This window comes from Balaenoptera musculus, chromosome 4 (genome assembly GCF_009873245.2).
Source record: "Balaenoptera musculus isolate JJ_BM4_2016_0621 chromosome 4, mBalMus1.pri.v3, whole genome shotgun sequence".
Taxonomy (NCBI): domain Eukaryota; kingdom Metazoa; phylum Chordata; class Mammalia; order Artiodactyla; family Balaenopteridae; genus Balaenoptera; species Balaenoptera musculus.
The window spans coordinates 131,299,189-131,316,993 of NC_045788.1; the positions used below are offsets into that span (position 1 = coordinate 131,299,189).

The 17,805-nt window shown below is 40.8% G+C and overlaps 1 protein-coding gene across 6 annotated transcripts in view; it reads right to left on the reverse strand.

Annotated features, from left to right (window-relative positions):
- TIAM1 (TIAM Rac1 associated GEF 1) overlaps positions 1-17,805 on the reverse strand; it is a 391,451-nt gene that overhangs the window by 29,307 nt on the left and 344,339 nt on the right. For 5 of the 6 annotated variants that reach the window (XM_036850153.1, XM_036850151.1, XM_036850154.1 and 2 more), the window contains 4 exons: positions 13,669-13,772; positions 4,030-4,209; positions 2,642-2,710; positions 2,205-2,330 (listed from right to left, as the gene is read on the reverse strand). In XM_036850153.1, the coding sequence (XP_036706048.1) occupies positions 2,205-2,330; positions 2,642-2,710; positions 4,030-4,209; positions 13,669-13,772 (479 nt within the window). Of the gene's footprint in view, positions 1-2,204; positions 2,331-2,641; positions 2,711-4,029; positions 4,210-9,553; positions 9,659-13,668; positions 13,773-17,805 lie in introns of those variants that run through there. The other variant, XM_036850156.1, reaches the window with a different exon arrangement.

The following is a 17,805-nucleotide window of genomic DNA, read 5'->3' on the forward strand; positions in this document are numbered from 1 at the left end:
AGGGATAAATTAGGAGGTTGGGATTAACATATACATACTACCATATATAAAATATATAACCGACAAGGACCTACTGTAAAGCACAGGGAACTATACTCAATATTTTGTAATAACCTATAAGGGAAAAGACTCTGAAAAAGAATAGACGTATACGTATGTATGTGTGTAACTGAATCACTCCGCTATACACCTGAAACTAACATAACATTGTAAATCAACTATACTCAATTAAAAAAAAAGAAATCAACTTAAAAAAAAAACAAACTTCTGCTCTTTGGGAGATACTGTATGACAAGAAGAAAATATTTACAAATCATATATCGGTAAAGGGCTCATACACAAAATTTCCAAAGAACTCTCAAAACTCAACGATAAGAAAACAATCCAATATAATAAATGGGCAAATGATTTGAAAAGACACTTCACCAAAGAGGATATACTGAAAGCAAATCAGCACATAGAAAGATACTAATAGTCATGTCATTAGAGAAACTAAAATTAAAGCCACAATGAAGTGCCACCACCTACCTGCTAAAATGGCTAAAATTAAAAAGAGTGACCCGACCTTGTTGTAAGAATGAGGAGGAACAGCTGGTGGGATTGCACACTGGAATCGGTTTGGAAAATAGTTCAACTGTTTCTTAAAAAGTTAAACATACACTTACCATATGACCTAACCATTCCATTCCTAGGTATTTACCCCAAGAGAAATGGAAGCATATATTCATACTAAAACTTGTACATAAATGTTCACAGCAGCTTTATGTGTAGTCACCAAAAACTGGAAAAAACCCAAATGCCCAAGAAAGGGGAAAGGATCACAAAGTGCAGTACATCCACACAATGGAATACCACTCAGCAATAAAAAAGTAATAATTACGGGTATATGTAACAACAGGGATGGAACTCAATATAACTACACAGTAAAAGATACCACATAAAAAAGCGTATATGCTATATGTTTCCATTTATATAAAATTCCAGAATGCAAACTAATCAGAAAGCAGACATAGTTGCCTGTGGCTAAGAGGTGGCCGTAAGAGGAAGGAGAGAGGAATCACAAAAGGGAAGGAAAAACAATTAGGGGTGATATTATGTTCATTATCCTGGTTGAAGTGATGGTTTCACAGGTGTACACGTATGTCAAAATTCATCAAACTGTACACTTTAAATATATGTAGTGTATTGTATATCAATTATACCTCAATTAATCTGTTTTTTAGAAGTACATGAGGGTGACATGTAAGCCAACACCATTGTGCATGAATCAATGAGCCTTTGTCAATCAGAAACACAGCACAGGAAATTTCTGTAATAAGGGAAAGCCAACCAAGGAGAAGGAGACACGCTGTCAGCATCCTCACTGAGGTACTAGTCATAAATCCTCATTAAGGCTACAAGGACATGGCTTCCCTGGTGGTGTAGTGGTTAAGAATCCTCCTGCCAATGCAGGGGACACGGGTTCGAGCCCTGGTCTGGGAAGATCCCACATACCACGGAGCAACTAAGCCCGTGCACCACAACTACTGAGCCTGCACACTAGAGCCCGGGAGCCACTACTGAGCCAGTACGCCACAACTACTGAAGCCTGCGTGCCTAGAGCCTGTGCTCCGCAACCAAGAGAAGCCACTGCAATGAGAAGCCTGTGCACCGCAATGAAGAGTAGCCCCCGCTCGCCACAACTAGAGAAAGCCCACGTGTAGCAACAAAGACCCAACGCAGCCAAAAAAAAAAAAAAAAAAAAAAAAAAAAAAAAAGCCTACAAGGACACCGTGTGCTGGAAGATTGTCTTCCTCCTAGATAATTGATAAGCACTTCCATTAACCAGTTTCCCAGAACAAGATAAGTTAATTTGTTTATTGGAAAACCAAGAGTGCTAGTCTAATTTGCTAATCGCAAGTATTAAAGGCCCCTACATAAACAGAACAAAAGGTAGGCACATCTTCCAAAGTAGAAGTCAGCAGATACACCAGTTTAATGCAAGTCAATGGTACTGGTTCTACCTCAGCCAGAAAAGCAAGATGCAGTCCGTTCCACTCTCAGACTCCCTTTAGGAAATGACTCCACTGGCAGTTCAGTGAAGACTCAAGAACACGGCAACAATGCCTCCTGCGGTGTGTTATTAGGAGATTCGACGTGACCTATAGGATAGCCCACCCTTGACATTAAGAGGCAGCTTTATACTATTTGAGGATGAGACTTACCTTAAATTGATCAACTTTCTCAAGCTTTTCCAGATCAGGTACCAATCTCACTCCATCTTCTAGAGTTTTAAGGAATTCTACTTGAAACTCTACCATTTCAGTTAAATTTCCAAAGAGCACATCAAGCTGGAAAATGCAAAAGAATTTCATCAACCCCATATTTCATTAGTGTGCAGAACCTTTATTTGCTTCTGATTTCGAAGTTTTTCTACCCATACTTATAATTATGGTATTGCTCCCACCACCAGAAGGTGGGGCAGCTCCCTCCTTCCTCTCCAAGTGCACACCAAGAGCTCTGCAGGCAATAATTTGACCTATTTATTACAATTAAATGAATTCAAAATGCTCTCAGTACTGTGTGTACTCCCCAGTCCTTCCTCTTCACCAAGTCAAGCTACAGTGTGACCCTCACAAAGTTCAGACAATTGCCACCATACCTCATCTTGGGTGAGAAAAGTTTCTTTCTGAAGAGGTTTTAGGTATCTCTCCATGAGACAGTTTAAGTCCTAAGGGTTGAAAGAATATGGGATTAGCACTTCTAAAAGTCTATAAAGAATCTAAAGAAAAAAAAATTATGTCCCAAATGCTAACATTTCAGTCTTTAGGTCACTGAGGTCCACTGAGGCAGAAGTGAGCCAACCTTTCCTCAAAATATTTCAGACTTTGCAGGCCATATGGTCTCTGTCGCAACTATTTAACTCTGCTGCTGTAGCAGGAAAGCGGCATAAATAATACATAAGTGAATGTGTGTGGCTGTGTTCCAATAAAACTTTATTTGTAAAAACAGGCAGAGAGCTGGATTTGGCCCAAGGACCATAACTTGCTGACCTCTGACTTAAAGACTAAAACAGATCACACTATTGTAACATGGAACTAAACATAACTAAATTATACAGTTGGAGTATATCATTATACAATTATCATAATTAGATGAATTATATAGTTATAGAAATATATTATAAATTATATAGTGTTGAAATAACTTTCTAGGCCCAAGATGGAGCCATTTCTGCCTGGGGTGTCGTGTCAGCAAACTTAAATTTAGATCATTTTTGTGTCCCTGTCAATACATCACTTGACCAGAATGTAGTATATCCACTCAGCCAATTTCCAAACGCCAGGCCAACTCTGGGCCTTCTCACCCCAACCAAGGTTGACTACGTGGCCCCAGCCAATCAAGTATTGTCTATTTGTCTCTTCCTTGTTCTTTATTCTTTACCCTATGAAAGCTTCTTGCCTTCTGTCCCATTTTGCAGTTCTACAAAAGGAGACTGTCCACTTCATGAATAAAATTTTAAATAAAGTTTTCATCGCTTTTAAATTGTCTTCTTTAATCATTTTTAAACAATAGTTGTATGTATTATAAATTATATAGGAACAAATGATATAGTTTCAGGAATATAACTAAATGTCAGAACAAATGATAACACAAAACAGTCCTGATATCCTGCTACCTAGACTCAAAGTAGATTGTGAAGATACTACTACTTGAATTTGTCAAAAACGAATTCAATTTTGGTATGAGCTCAACAACATATTTAGAAAGGTCAGAAGGTTCACTTAACATTCACCATCATCTCCTTTCTGAGTCAATCAATCAGTTATTTATATCAATGAAGTGCTATAAGAATAGATATGCTTCCCTAAAACACAAAAGGAGATCGTAACATTCAGAATCAAGGCCAAATTCCATAGGAGAGACCAAGATACTCTTCAAGACCGTGATCTGGCTTTGCTGTTAGTCAACATCAGTATAAACACAGAGCCTGCATCCTTCCGAAGGACGGGAGGAAGGATGCAGGAGGGAGGGCAGGAGAAGACGTACTTTCACATAGGTGCGCTCTGTCTCCAGGAGCTCACAGATGACCTTGCGCAGCTTATCGGCGTCTGTTAGCTGTCTCATGGCGGCCAGCTGAGGCCCGGCAGAGTCCTGGGGGGACGGGCTCGGGTCAGAGGGGTTCATCTCGTGCAGACTGCGGCAAAACGCGGCCACCTGTTCCGTGCTCTTCAGAGCACAGTTGAAAAGGCAAGACAGACGAAGTTATCCCTCACTACAGAGACTTGTCTGACATCTGTCCCTCCTAAAGATATTCTTCCTGGTTAATGAACTGCCACACATGAATCACATCTCTCGTTTCCCCAAATTGCTCCACACGTCTGAGAGCTCACTGAATGCTCAAAACAACCATAATAACAACTGCTGACATATACTGAGTGATCACTGCATGCCAGGCACTGGTCTGATTCCTTTAATCCTCCCACTTGGTAAGTGAGGGCTATTATCATTCCTATTTTACAGTTGAGACAACAGAGGCCCAGAGAGGTTAAGTAACTCAACCAAGATTGCACAGCTCGGATCTGAACCAGGCAGCATAGCTCAAAGCCTGTGTTCTTAACCACTCTGCAAGAAGCTCTCCAATGAGGAGAGGAAGATACGGACAAGTGCATTTCACCCAAAATACAAGGGTAATTTATTATCAGACTCTCTGTTCAGTGCACTATACATATTTACTTTGCAAAGCTGGAAGATGATTTTATAAGCAAAGAGTCTTCTGTCTCTATTAAAAATTGACACGGAGGCAACTCTCTAGATAACAACAGATACATATATATATATATATATATATATACTTTTTTTTTAAGTTTCTGTCTCTCCAGCTTCTCCAAGGCAGAAAGATTCCACCACCACCAGCACCCACCACCTCCCCCCTCCTCCAACTAAAACTAAGGGGCATTGGCCCCTGAAAAAGACCTCAGTAGGAGAGCTCAATCCCCACCCAATCTCTGTCCAAGATGATTCAGGTGGAAGTTTGGGAATCTAGAATTCTAAAATTCCAACTTTTCAAGTTATGCAAAACAGTTCTTCAAAGCAAGCGTTGAAGATGGACCACTGAAAATCCTGTGGAATCAGTAATCCCCCACCTTGGCTGCATGTAGGAATTACCTGGGGAGTTTTTAAACCTCCCAATGCCTAGTGCACCATCCAGATCAATTCGATCAGAATCTCTAGGATGGGATGTGCAAGTGTTAGTATTTTTTTAAAGCTCTCTATGGTATTACTCCAAAGGCTATTTTGTACCACAACATCTAGTTTATTAGTTTATTAGTATTTGTTCTAATGTACCACTCTACAAATGTCTCATGCATATCTCCTTGAAAGTAGTGGCTGCCTTCTTGGACTGCTCTTCCCTGTTTCTATTGTCCAATTCACCCCTAGGCACAAAGTATTTCCAATATAGACCTGTGCAGATAAAGAATTACTTTCAGGAGTGAGTAGGTGGGTATCCCACCTACTCACTCTTGAAAGTGAACATCCTGAGAAGACCATCCTTCCAAACACAACCGTTGGTGCAAAGAGCTGAAGGTCAAGGCTGGCATTTTGTGGTAGGCAGAGGAACCAAACCAAGTATATCCCATGGGGGCAATTCTTAAACACAGAGGAAGGCAGCTAACATTAGCATGCCTTCTCCTCATTAGCAAATTGCCTTTCCCTCATTAGCATAGCCCAAAGGGAAGGAAGCCCGGAATAAAGACAGGACAAGGACACGGGAAATCAGAACTTAACAAGGATGCATTAGCAGCAATGTCATGACAGGAAAGAGCAGAGCCAGGACCCAAATCCACGTAATTACTGATCCAATTTACTTATGGTTACACAGCTTATTTATTGCTAGCAAAGATCCTGGTCTTATATGCCAGGATGTATTAGTTACCTGTCAGTGGCACTGTTAAATGTTCCCTATGGAATCAGTGTGTCAGACACTGAATATCCCCACAAAGAACTCTCCCTTTGGTGACTGATGAAAAACTCACCAAAATGGGCTGAACTGTACAGCATGTGACTTATATCCCAATAAGGCTGTTAAAAAAGAAAAACTACGTTTTTTAATCACAGCCTGTTTCAGTAGAAATAAACTAAACAGTTTGATTTAGTTATGTTAGGGTTTTACAAACTCAATGTCATCATTAAATATAAACAGTTAAATATGGCTTCGTCCTAATAATTAAAAAGGAACAAGTAGGTCCATTTTAACAAAAATGTCCACACGCCTTTTAGATGATCTCATGATAACTGTAAAAGGCAACTGCATTATAACATAGACATCATGGAAGGGGGGTTGTGCCTCACCAAATGAAAATCCCATGGAAAGACAGTGGTAACAGCTGACAGCTTAAGTGCCCTGCCCTCCAGCTAATCCCAAACTCTCCTCTGTCACTTTGATTTGTCACTCGTCAAAACAACAAATGTATAACTGGCACCTTCGCTTACACAACGCTTTTCTAAATGTCCCAACAATAACCACAGCTGCCTGTCTTTACATGCAAATTAATAACACAGCTATTACTCATGATACCTAAATCCATCCCCGTATTCCCATCAGAGACACAGGAGACCTTTCTGCAGTTTTATCATTTAGACAAGTTGCCATGAGAACTCCAATGTCCTCACAGATTACACCAAGGATGTCCCACACTTTAAGAAAAGGCAAGTTATGACCTTGGGACTCTGACATATCAAAGGCAGGAAATTCAAAAGACATTTCCTTTTGTGCTCCCAATTTGCACCACGCTGACTTGTTGCCATTCTCAGCAATATCTAGCTCGAATAATGAAAGGCATGACATGGAGTTTCTGGGTTTTCGTTCCCTCCGTTTCACCATAAATACTTTGAGGTTTCCATTTTTAAGAGTGTGAGTAGGGTTCCTGACTTTGCCTATGTCAAGTCCACCACCTCTAAGGTTCAGTATTCTGAGTTTTAAGCAGGCCCATCGGGAAAGCTCAGGTTAGTGGGATGTGGGCCAGGGCTCTAGTGCTCTACACCTAGCCATCTCCTACCCAACCTCACGTCTAACAGGCAGGTTCCCCACCTTCTTCCTGGCACACCCCTCCTGAGCCAAGTCCTGGATTATATTAGGAAATACCTTTAGCATCCCAGGGGATACCTAAAAATATCCTTGAGTCCTCTTCTGAGAGTTCAGAGCCTTAGGCATCCCTTCCTTATAAGACAGAGTCTTCCTAAGCTAAGACAGATTTATCGGGGGGCGGGGGGGAAACGGTTTCTCCACTGGCAAGCCCGTTCTCTGATTCAAGTTATAAACTCTCAGGTTTATCAAGGAACTGGGTCAATATGGACATAACCTTTTTACTGTCAATTCCATGTTATCTAAATAAATAATAAATAAATTTAATAAAATAAACAAACAAGAAGACACAGAATAACAAGTTATATTGTATATATTGTCAAGGGGTGTTATTTATAAGGCTCTTAATGAAATTTTTGCTTGGAAACAACTTCAAAGGATATCATCAAGTTTGAGAATTTTGTTTTACTAAAATATTACCCCCCCAAAAATAAAATGCTAGTCGTCTTTAGAATACCTCTAACCTAGAGATTTTACATGTTGTGGCCCAGTTTTTAAGTCCCCCTGCCCCCATACTGTGGCCAAACTTATTTGCATCAAAACCTATTAGGACCTGGGGTGGGGGGGTGGGGGATGAACTGGGAGATTGGAATTGACATACATACACTATTGAGACTATGTATAAAATCGATAACTAATGAGAACCTACTGTATAGGTCAGGGAACTCTACTCAGTGCTCTGTGGTGACCTAAATGGGAAGGAAATCCAAAAAAAGAGGGGATATATGTATTCGTATAGCTGATTCACTTTGCTGTACAGTAGAAACTAGCACAATATTGTAAAGCAACCATGTTCCAATAAAAATTAATTTTAAAAAACCTATTAGGACCTTCTCCATGTAGCTTGGCCAGGATATAGGATGTAGAAGGAGTTGAGTGCAGTGCTTTCCTCACTCTATCACTGAGTGACATGGCATCCTGGTCATTTACACATCAAGCACTGTAGCCCAGAAAGAGAGCTGCCTTGAGAGGTCCTCAACATAACTCCTGAAAGCCAAGTTTCCTAGAATTGGTACAAGTAGCAAAGGATTGCTGGAAAGAAGAAGACAGACACAGTTTCTCCAAGTCCAAACCTCTCCCCGTTTGAGGACTGCCATCAGTCACCCTGGAAATGAAAAGCACTTATGGGCATTTCAGAGCTGCCAGTTAAAACTGTTAAAGGGTGGCAGAGCTGCTCTACTGTCAGGATGAAGAGTTACCCACCCAACGTACAGAAATGAACATGACAATTGAAGGAGGAAACGGGCTAGTTTACTGAGGTCTGCATGAAGTTCAATGTTTATAATATCACTTTCTTCCTGTGGAAGATGAAAAGAAAGTACAAAAAGAGGGGGGTAGGCTTTCAAGTACACACTATCAACCCAAGCTACCCAGCTGTTAAAGCTCTTCCTGTTATGCAACCACCAAAGGCAATTTCTATCTCGGGATGAGTTCAGAGTTCTAAAACTGTCCTTTGAGTTTGACCGATTTAACACTTCCCACAGATTTAAAAGGGGCCAGAGTGGCCTGAAATCTTATAGCCTTTATATAAGCTTTTTTGGGAAACAAACACCAAAGTAACATATTCCATAATTTCAGAGACCCTCATATACAATGATAACCCCTATAGTTCTCTGGCATCTTTTTGGTCTCCTTTTGAACAAACTTTGAAGAAGAAACATTCAATAAGGATAAAGGCTTACTTGAGTAAATCAGGTGTACTCACCGTCCAAGTTCAATTTCATTAAGTGACACGAAGTCTAATAGTCAACAGACTCTGATATTAATATTTAACTATTAAAAGGTTTAACTTGATTTTAAATTATTCCTCCCCCTTAACCCACTAAAAAATTTTCTTATTAAAGAGGCAACAATTACCGTAGGAATTGGCATACACAATATAGGTCAGTTGACATTAAATCATTAATACATTCCCTGGGCCAACACTTGTAAATCCACCTGCTTCTCAAGTAAGCAGAAGTAAAGTCAAAAGCACTTAAAACTTTATAGGAGGCAAGTTGAACATCCTTCTTCCAGAAATCCTTGCTGAATACTTAGGCTACCTGATCGGAGGTGGAGATGGGGAGACTTATCACACATTTAACACAAACATGTTCAAAATCTCAACACCCAAAAGAAAGAGGGAAACATTCAAATGACATTTAATTTTCAAAATAATAATAACAACCCACCTTTCTGTCATTTAGAAATGAAAAAACAGATACGTGTAAAGATTCTTGGCAAGCTCGACTTCATTCCAACTACTGATGACCCCCACTCCCATGTTAAAATGTATATTCTCTATCAACAAGGAGATCTAACGGGCAGAAGCCTGCAGTATGGGGACATGGGACAAGCATGTCACCATCATTTGAACTGGGAAACAAATCAGCTAGAAAGTCGTAACATAAACAAAGGCTAGCAAGATAGAATTCAAACAGTGCTCACCAGGTGAAGCGTCCGATATACAGAATCACCGGACTTGCCACTGTTTTCAATCCTGGGCTTGCGCTTTATTTTCCACAAAGCAGACATCATCGGGAATGTATTCTCATGATAATTCTACCTCCTGACACGTTCCACAAAGAAACAGAAGTTTCTTAAAATACTCGGAGAGCACCGAATGCCTTCTGGCTCCTGAGAGAGCATCCTCCCATCCACACAGCCCATGCCGGCTGTGCCGTGAAGACCTACGGCTGCATGTCTACAGAGCGAGGACAGAGACAGTGCGACCCGACAGCAGCCCCCTCTGCCCGTCAGTGCCCTCTGGGAGGGTGTCAAAGGCCAACCGATAGACCAGAATTTATGCTTTGATTTCACCTGGCTAAACAGCAGAAGTTCCAGAAAGGGAGAGCCAAGAGGCAAGAAAACAATGCAAAAAAAAAAAAAAAAAAAAAAAAAAACGCCTCCCGGGATGTGAGCGTCTCTACCCTGCAGACTGAGATCAGCTGATTGGCCTGCATCCTGCACTGCACAGGAATATTAAACCCGCCCGGCTCAAACTTTGAAGACACCCCTCACGGAGTTGAGAGCAGACATTAAAAACCAAAACATTTTTTTAACAGTTCATATTTTCACAATGTCCCCCAAATGCTTTGTTACAAAACCAAACATTTCCAAGACAATAACAATTTGGACTGAAAAGAAAAAAGAAGGTTTTCCAATTGGAAATGCTCTGAAAATGATTCTCATACATTGGCTAAGTGGAAAACAAAATCACAGCTGCCAGGGGGTCTGGAATGCATGATAGGACTGCCCGGAGCTAATTAGCATTCATTTCCAGAGACAAGAGTTTTCAATTAGAAGCAGGGAAACAAGTGGGTGGGGGGGTGGTGAGGAGGTCCTTTGAGGTTGTCACCCACAGTCATAAGAGGAAGGAGGCGGCTTACAAAGAGAAAGGCCGCCAGACTGTCCCTGCGGTGTGAAAGTCCCACGCCCCAACCCCGTGGATGTGACGGTCCCGTGTCACCACCAGCTCAGCAACAAACTCACAATTACCTACTTGCTCAACCCCCGAAGACCACGTGCCGCAAAAACAGCCATCTAAAAGAAATTTGTAACAACACATAAAACTCCAACATGCATTCTCTTTATCCCGCCCACTGTTTCACAAAATGATTCATTTAGGAAGAGCAGCAAAAATATTAAACAAATAAACAAAATCGACAGCCCTCATGTATTCAGCCAGAATAAAAAATGATTTCCTGTTTTATTTCATTTATTCATTTGTTCGTTTATCTATTTATCTAGTTTTTACATTCTACACCCAGCCTGGTGCATTCAAATTAAGGCTAAATCATCCTTCCACTTTTAGGCAGCTTACTTAAATATGAATGTTTGGTTTATCCTCAAAAAAATGACACACTGATATAGGAGCCGCATCAAAAAATATTGATCCTTAATCAAGAAACTTAAGATATACACTGGCTCTTACTTTACATCATGAAAAAAGACACGAAGCTTAAGCATTAGAAAAATATTTAAGCGGCTAATGAGTATACAGTTGCCTCTTAAACAACTTGGGGGTTAGAGGTGCCGAATATCCTTGCAGTCAAAAAATCCACGTATAACTTATACTCCCCCCTACCCTCATATACGTAGTTCTTCCGTATCCACGTGGTTCGTCCGCATCCACGGTTCCGTATCTGTAGATTCAACCCACTGCAGATCGGTAGTACTATTTACTATTGGAAGAAAATCCACATATAAGTGGACCCTCGCAATTCAACCGCGTGTTGTTCAAGGTTCAATTGTATATCTAAACTGGCTTACACTATTACTAATTAATTACTTCCTTCCTTTTTTGAAACCTGGTATTTAATACCAGACCTTAACAATCTGGCCAGAAGGTCATTTTAGCACAGCAGTTAACAACAGAGAGCCTCGTTTTGTCATCTCAGAGCTGTGTGACCTTCAGTAAGTTGCTTAACCTCTCTGTTCCAATATCGTCATCTATAAAATAGGGGGAATAACAGTATCTATCTCTCAGTGGTATTGTGAGAATGAGATAGGTTAATATGGAACAGCACCCAATATATACAAGACACTAAGTATTAGCTCTCATTTATTACTAATAACGAAATCATTCAAATAAAGAAGATAAAATCTGAATCAAACCAACACCAGGAGTATTTTCAGGTACAGAATCACACAGTGCTCCCTACATCCAATCTATAAAAAAAGGACTGTGAACCTATGGTGTCAATGAGTCCACTTTATGATCTTCAAAAATAACTCAGATCATTACCCAAACTTGTCAATAACTTCCAAGAAATTCTCCTTTATGAGAGCCTACCATGCATTTCTACAGTGAAATCCAGGAACCTCATCGCCTGCTCCTATACTTGACCCTGGCTGTTCCAGGCACGTTTCAGGGTCTTGTTCTCAGGAGAAAGAGCCATGAAATCACAGAGGCACCTGGGATCAGTCAACAAAACCCTGGGGCCTCTTCCTTCCTCTCTGCTGCCAGAACCGAATATTATAGAAGACCCTGTTTGGGACTTCATGACTCACTATATTTAAAATGGAAACAATCTCTCAAAATCCACAAAGGGAGGGGAACACTGGGCTATTATAGTGAGGTAAAAATGATCCAAGTTAAAAAGTATTCAGAAATAAATGTCTTAGATACAGGAAAAATAACTGTACTCCCAGATCAAATTAGAAACTGAGAATTAACATTTTTAGTTTAATAATAGAACAATTTAATAAATAGTCTTCAAAATATCTTACCTCACACGGAAATATCTGTTTCTCTTGAGGGCCACTCACCCTCCCCCACCTCCCCGAAAAAGTAGGTAAAAGGCCACAAAAATAAAAAGTAACTTTAAACAGCTTTTGTTTTTTTGCCTTTAAATGAAACATGCATGTTTCTGTTTACTGGCTTTTTAATTAATAACCAACAACATAAAGCCTTTCAGTCTGCAAATATTAAATTTATAAACATTAAAATTACTTTAAAATATTAAATTTTATACTGTGCTCAACTTAGACACTGAGAATGATGATCCTATGATGGCAAAAGAGAAACATATGGATAAAAGCAATGCTGAAGATAGTCTAACATATGCACTCAAGAAAGTCCTACAAAGATATATAAAGACAAAAAGAGACAGAGAAGTATACACAGAGCAATGTAGGTTTTTGAAATAATCATTCGAATTTGAAGAGTATAGTTCCATTATCAATATCAGTTATATTTTTGACCCAGCCAATCATCCAATTACTGGACAAAGGCAAGAATCACCTGATATTGTAGATGAGAAAAACAAAGGTATCATTTAAAGTTACATGATTTGCTCAGGTTAAGTGACTGGTCAATGTCAAGCAAAAGAATAGGAGACAGACAGGGGGACCAACATAAATATGTCAACAACATTCTGAAAACAAACGACGAATAAATATGGACATAATCACATTTCACTGTTTTTACTGGGGAGGGGGTCTTTCAGATATAGGTAACAGAGTTTTCAAATTGTTATACTCTGGAGACCGTGATGAGAAGAGGTTACTGACACATAGAACTCTTTAGGAAGTGGAATAAAAGCATGAGGAATTATGGAAAACAAATTCACAGTTGCCCCAAAGAGTCAGGATAAGAGCTTTGTCACAGTGCTCAACCCGGTGAGGGTCACTGTATTTGGATTAACAAAAACATTGTTTCTTTCCCTTTAATGTAAAGATGCTCACCTTCCACAAGAGCTAAACAGAGATAATGCAAAGGGAGTTTGTTATAGAAACCATGAGTAGCAAGAAAGTATAACTGACCCAATTGTACACATTTTAGATGCTGTTTCGTCATACATATATGGAAGCATAAGAAGGAAACAGGATGAAATGAGACTTTAATTCATTAAGAGTGAGCTCTGCCCTATATTCTCACATATGGGTTTGTCCTCGAGGCTATAATTTGGATTTCATATCCTATTTAGTGACATCTCAGAAGTAAAAACACTTTGGTCCCGTGGAGTGGCCTTCTAACCACATACAGCTGCAGAGGTGACGTGTCAGCTGTGATTCTTTGGCGGTTCAAGACATGGGATGTGCAAATGGAAATCTCTCACCTTGCTGCTGTGATCAGTCTCATCTGAGGATTCCAAGTCTGGCCCTTCGGTCTCCTCCGGAGCAGTCTCAGCACTACTGCCCTGCTGGCTGCAGAGGCTGTGCCCTGCAAGATGAAGTCAGAAGAACACATGGGTCAGCACATAGTCATTGCTATAAGCCATGGCAGTGCAAGGGAGTATGGCGTCAAGCTCATGACGTGCACATACATTGTTAGACACTCCAAGTATGTGCTCCATGATCTTGGTTCAATAAATGTTAGTTTTTGTTGTTTTTATTGTTACCACTATTATTATTATTTTATAACATAGTATATTTTTATTATTTATAATACATATTTTATAATATACAATAATTGCTGTGGACTGAATATTTATGTCCCCCCTCAATTTCATACGCTGAAGCCCTAATCCCTAATGGGACTGTATGTGGAGATGAGGCCTTTGGGAGCTAAGCAGGTTTAGATGAGGTCTTGAGGATGGGCCTCCACCAGAGCTCCCCTGCCCTCATGTAAGGACACAGAGAAAATGCAGCTGTCTGCAAGCCAGAAGAGAGCCCTCAGCAGGAACCCTGATCTTGAACTTCCCAGCCTCCAAAACTGTGAGAAATAAATTTATCTGTTGTTTAAGCCACCCAGTCTGTGGTATTCTGTCACAGCAGCCCCAGCTGACTAAGACAATAATTTACTATCCATCTATCTATGAAATAAAATTTAAATAAAATTAAATTATTAGATTGATTTATAATCAAATTAATTGCTGGATCAATTACTTCATTGCTAAAATAACTGAAAAACCCATTCTGAGAAGAACATTAAAAAAAATAATAACTTTCATATAGATTAACCTGGCAAACTTCAAACATCTTATAACACCCACTCTTCCCACCATATTCTATGCAAAAGTGTAGGCAACTTTCTTTCCTATTTTACCAAGTCCCTACTACAGTGGTTGGCTATGGTAGCCCCCTGCACTGGGGAAGAGAACATTAAGATCTCTTTCCTCTGGGGGGATTCTCAAATTTAAAGAGCATCTGAACTGCCTGGGGGTTCATGTTATGCAGATTCAGATTCAATAGGTATATGGTTGGACCTACGATTCTGCATTTCTTACAAGCTCCAAGATGTTATCAATCAAGAGGTCCATGGACCACACTTGGAATAACAAGTCTCTAGTATATTTACAAACCTCTAGCTAGTCTGATAAGACAGTGGTTTGATGACCATTATCTTAGAATATGCCAGGCACTGGGTCAGGGACTACAGCACCATCACTCTAACCCGATGAGAGAGAAGGGAAGAAGGAGGAGAAGAGAAGGGAAGAAAGAGAGAGAAGGGAAGAAAGAGAAGAAAAGAGAAGAGAGAAGGAGCCACTTTCTGACTCCTTGGATGAAAGCGTCAGTCTGCAAAGAGGCTGCCTTATTCCAATGACACGGTTACAGTCACAAGCTGTTTAGCATGACTTTCTGATCAAATTCTAGGTTGGTTGGGAAACTAAGGAAAGAAGCCAATCCCTGAGCAAACCTCGCTCCAAGGCTGCGTCCTGTGGTCCCCTTCCCTTCCTCCGGAATGAAGCACCAATGAAGCGAATGCCTACCTTGTATGGTCTGTAAGTTTCTGTCTGAACCCCGCCGCCTCCCCGCACCTAGTCGTAGAGTTCTGGCTCTACGATTTTCTTGCACTTCTTTTAATTACTTCCTCACTCAATAGCATGGTGGGAGCCATCAAAGAAAGATGCTCACTTAACTTGGTGGACATCAACAATGTCACGCCGTCACCACCAGAGGAAAAAAGAGTGATTGAATACTTTAAATGGGGGCAATGACCTAGATGCTGGGGCTAGAAAGAAGGGGAAGATCTGAACAGCGTTAAGCTCTGAGATGGCAGGAACCACGCTCCCTCAGCGCTAAGCAGGGTGGCGAGGCTGTACACAAGGTCACCTTCACGCTGTAATCTGCATAATGGCGACCCCCAGACGGTACAGCCAAATACTGTGACCCTGCATATCTCCACTGTATATCGTAATGCCTGGGGTCTAGCGGTTGCTCACAAAATAGTGGAAAAAGGAATGAAAGGATTTTCATTGTTAACAATATCGTGGGCCAGGTATCCTAAAAAGGAAGCAAAAAAACCCTAATTCTACAAAACACTTAGAAATTCTAAGTATCAATAAAATAGAACAAAATTCTTTTTATATTTTTTTCATTATTATTTTTTTTTTTTGGCTGTGCCATGCAGCATGCGGATAGTTCCCTGACCAGGGATTGAACCCGTGTGCCCTCTACAGTGGAAGCATAGAGTCTTAACCACTGGACCACCAGGGAAGTCTCCCCAAATCCTTTTTAAACATAAAGCTGAGCTCCAAGAAATGCCCAGAGCCCAAAATGAAGAAGACAAAGGAAGCAGGAGGGGTGGGCCAGTCCCAAAGCCATGGCAGTGCTGAGTAATCCATCAGTCTCCAAACTCCAAACCCTAGAGCGGGAACCTGCTGGTGTCAGGAGGCGAAAATGTTTAGGAGGAAAACTGTACACATGGCAGGTACACAGGGCACCAAGCCCCCCTGGGCTCCTGGGTTCTAAGTGCCTTGAGCGCTCCCCAGCCACTGTGACAGTCAAACACGCACCCCTACAGAGCCCAACAGCAGAACCATCCCAGCTTGGGAACCACAGCCCTGGAGCCTTTGGTGTCAACTGTGAAGCCGTGAGACAGAAAACAACTGTTGGGTCAGTACAAACTGGAGAGTCAGAATCGAATCTCCCACATTCATATGGTTCCTTTGATAAGGCTACACTTTTACCCCAAAAAGACTCAAAAAGATTTTTTTTCAAAAGTACTCACTGGCAAAAGAGAAAAAAAAAAAAAAAGAAGGAAAAAGGAAGCTGATTTAACTCTGCCTATACTCTGGGATGAGTGGGGATGGAGGAAGAAGGGATTTTTCTTGGAGGTGACAACCACAGGCTGTCTGCACGGGTGTCTGAGATTCAGATTTACACTATGTCCTACATTCTGGAGACTCCGACGTCTTAGTCTGCTCGGGCTGCTGTAACTAGGACCGCAGACTGGGTTGCTTAAACAACAGACATTTATTTCTCTCAGTTCTGGAGGCTGGAAGTCAAAGATCAAGGTGCCAGCAGACTCTTTCCTTGGTGAGGCCCTTTCCCTGGCTTGCAGACGGCCGCCACCTCACTGGGCACCCACATGACCGCTCTCTGTGCGTGCAAGGAGAGAGGGGGTGAACCCTGGCCCCTCTTCCTCTTCTTACAAGGACCCTAATCCAGCTCGTAACTTCGTCTAAACGTAATTACCTCCCTACGGCCCCCAACTCCTAATAACCCCCTCACATCAGGGGTTAGGACTTCAATACAGGAATTCAGTCCGTGATCCTCAAGATGAAAAATTGCCATGAAGTTGTTCTAAATTTGTATTCCAAGGGCATCTGGCAGAAGCCAAAACAAGTCTGCTCTAGAGGGATTCATCCTTAACGATGGGATCATGTTAATGGTCGGACATAAGCTGGGTCAAACAAGAACCTATAATCCATTATTATAAACACAGGAGAACCAAGTCCCCACGAGGGAGAAGCAACAGCCTCAACAAGCAGCAGATCAGACTCCCGAGGAATAATACCGCAATTATCAGATAGAGACTGTCAAAACGAGTACGCTTTAAAAAAAGGGGGGCGGGGGACAAGAAAAGAGAGACTTTCAAAAAAGACCAGGTAAATTAGTAAATTTTTTAGAAATGAGAACTATACTCACTGAAATTAAACACTCAATGGATAAGAATAAGAGTTGAAGAAAGAAGCTAGGACGGCCTATCTGAAGACATTATCTCACTACAGCACAGAAATTCTCAAATGCTCAAACTCTCAACACAGAATTGTATTTCAAGCTAAAATAGTATTCAAGAAGAAAAATATAATAAAAATCATTTGACAGAGTGAGAAAGTTTACTAATACAGAACCTCGCTAAAGAAAAAATTCTCTAAAGGATGTACTTTGGGTGGGAAAATATATATACACACACACACACGTATAATCTAGTATACAAGGTTACCAGAGAGATAAATAGAGAGCTGATAGTCACACAGGCAAGTTGTAGTGTATAAAACAACACTCCACACACATCCAAAAAGGCATCT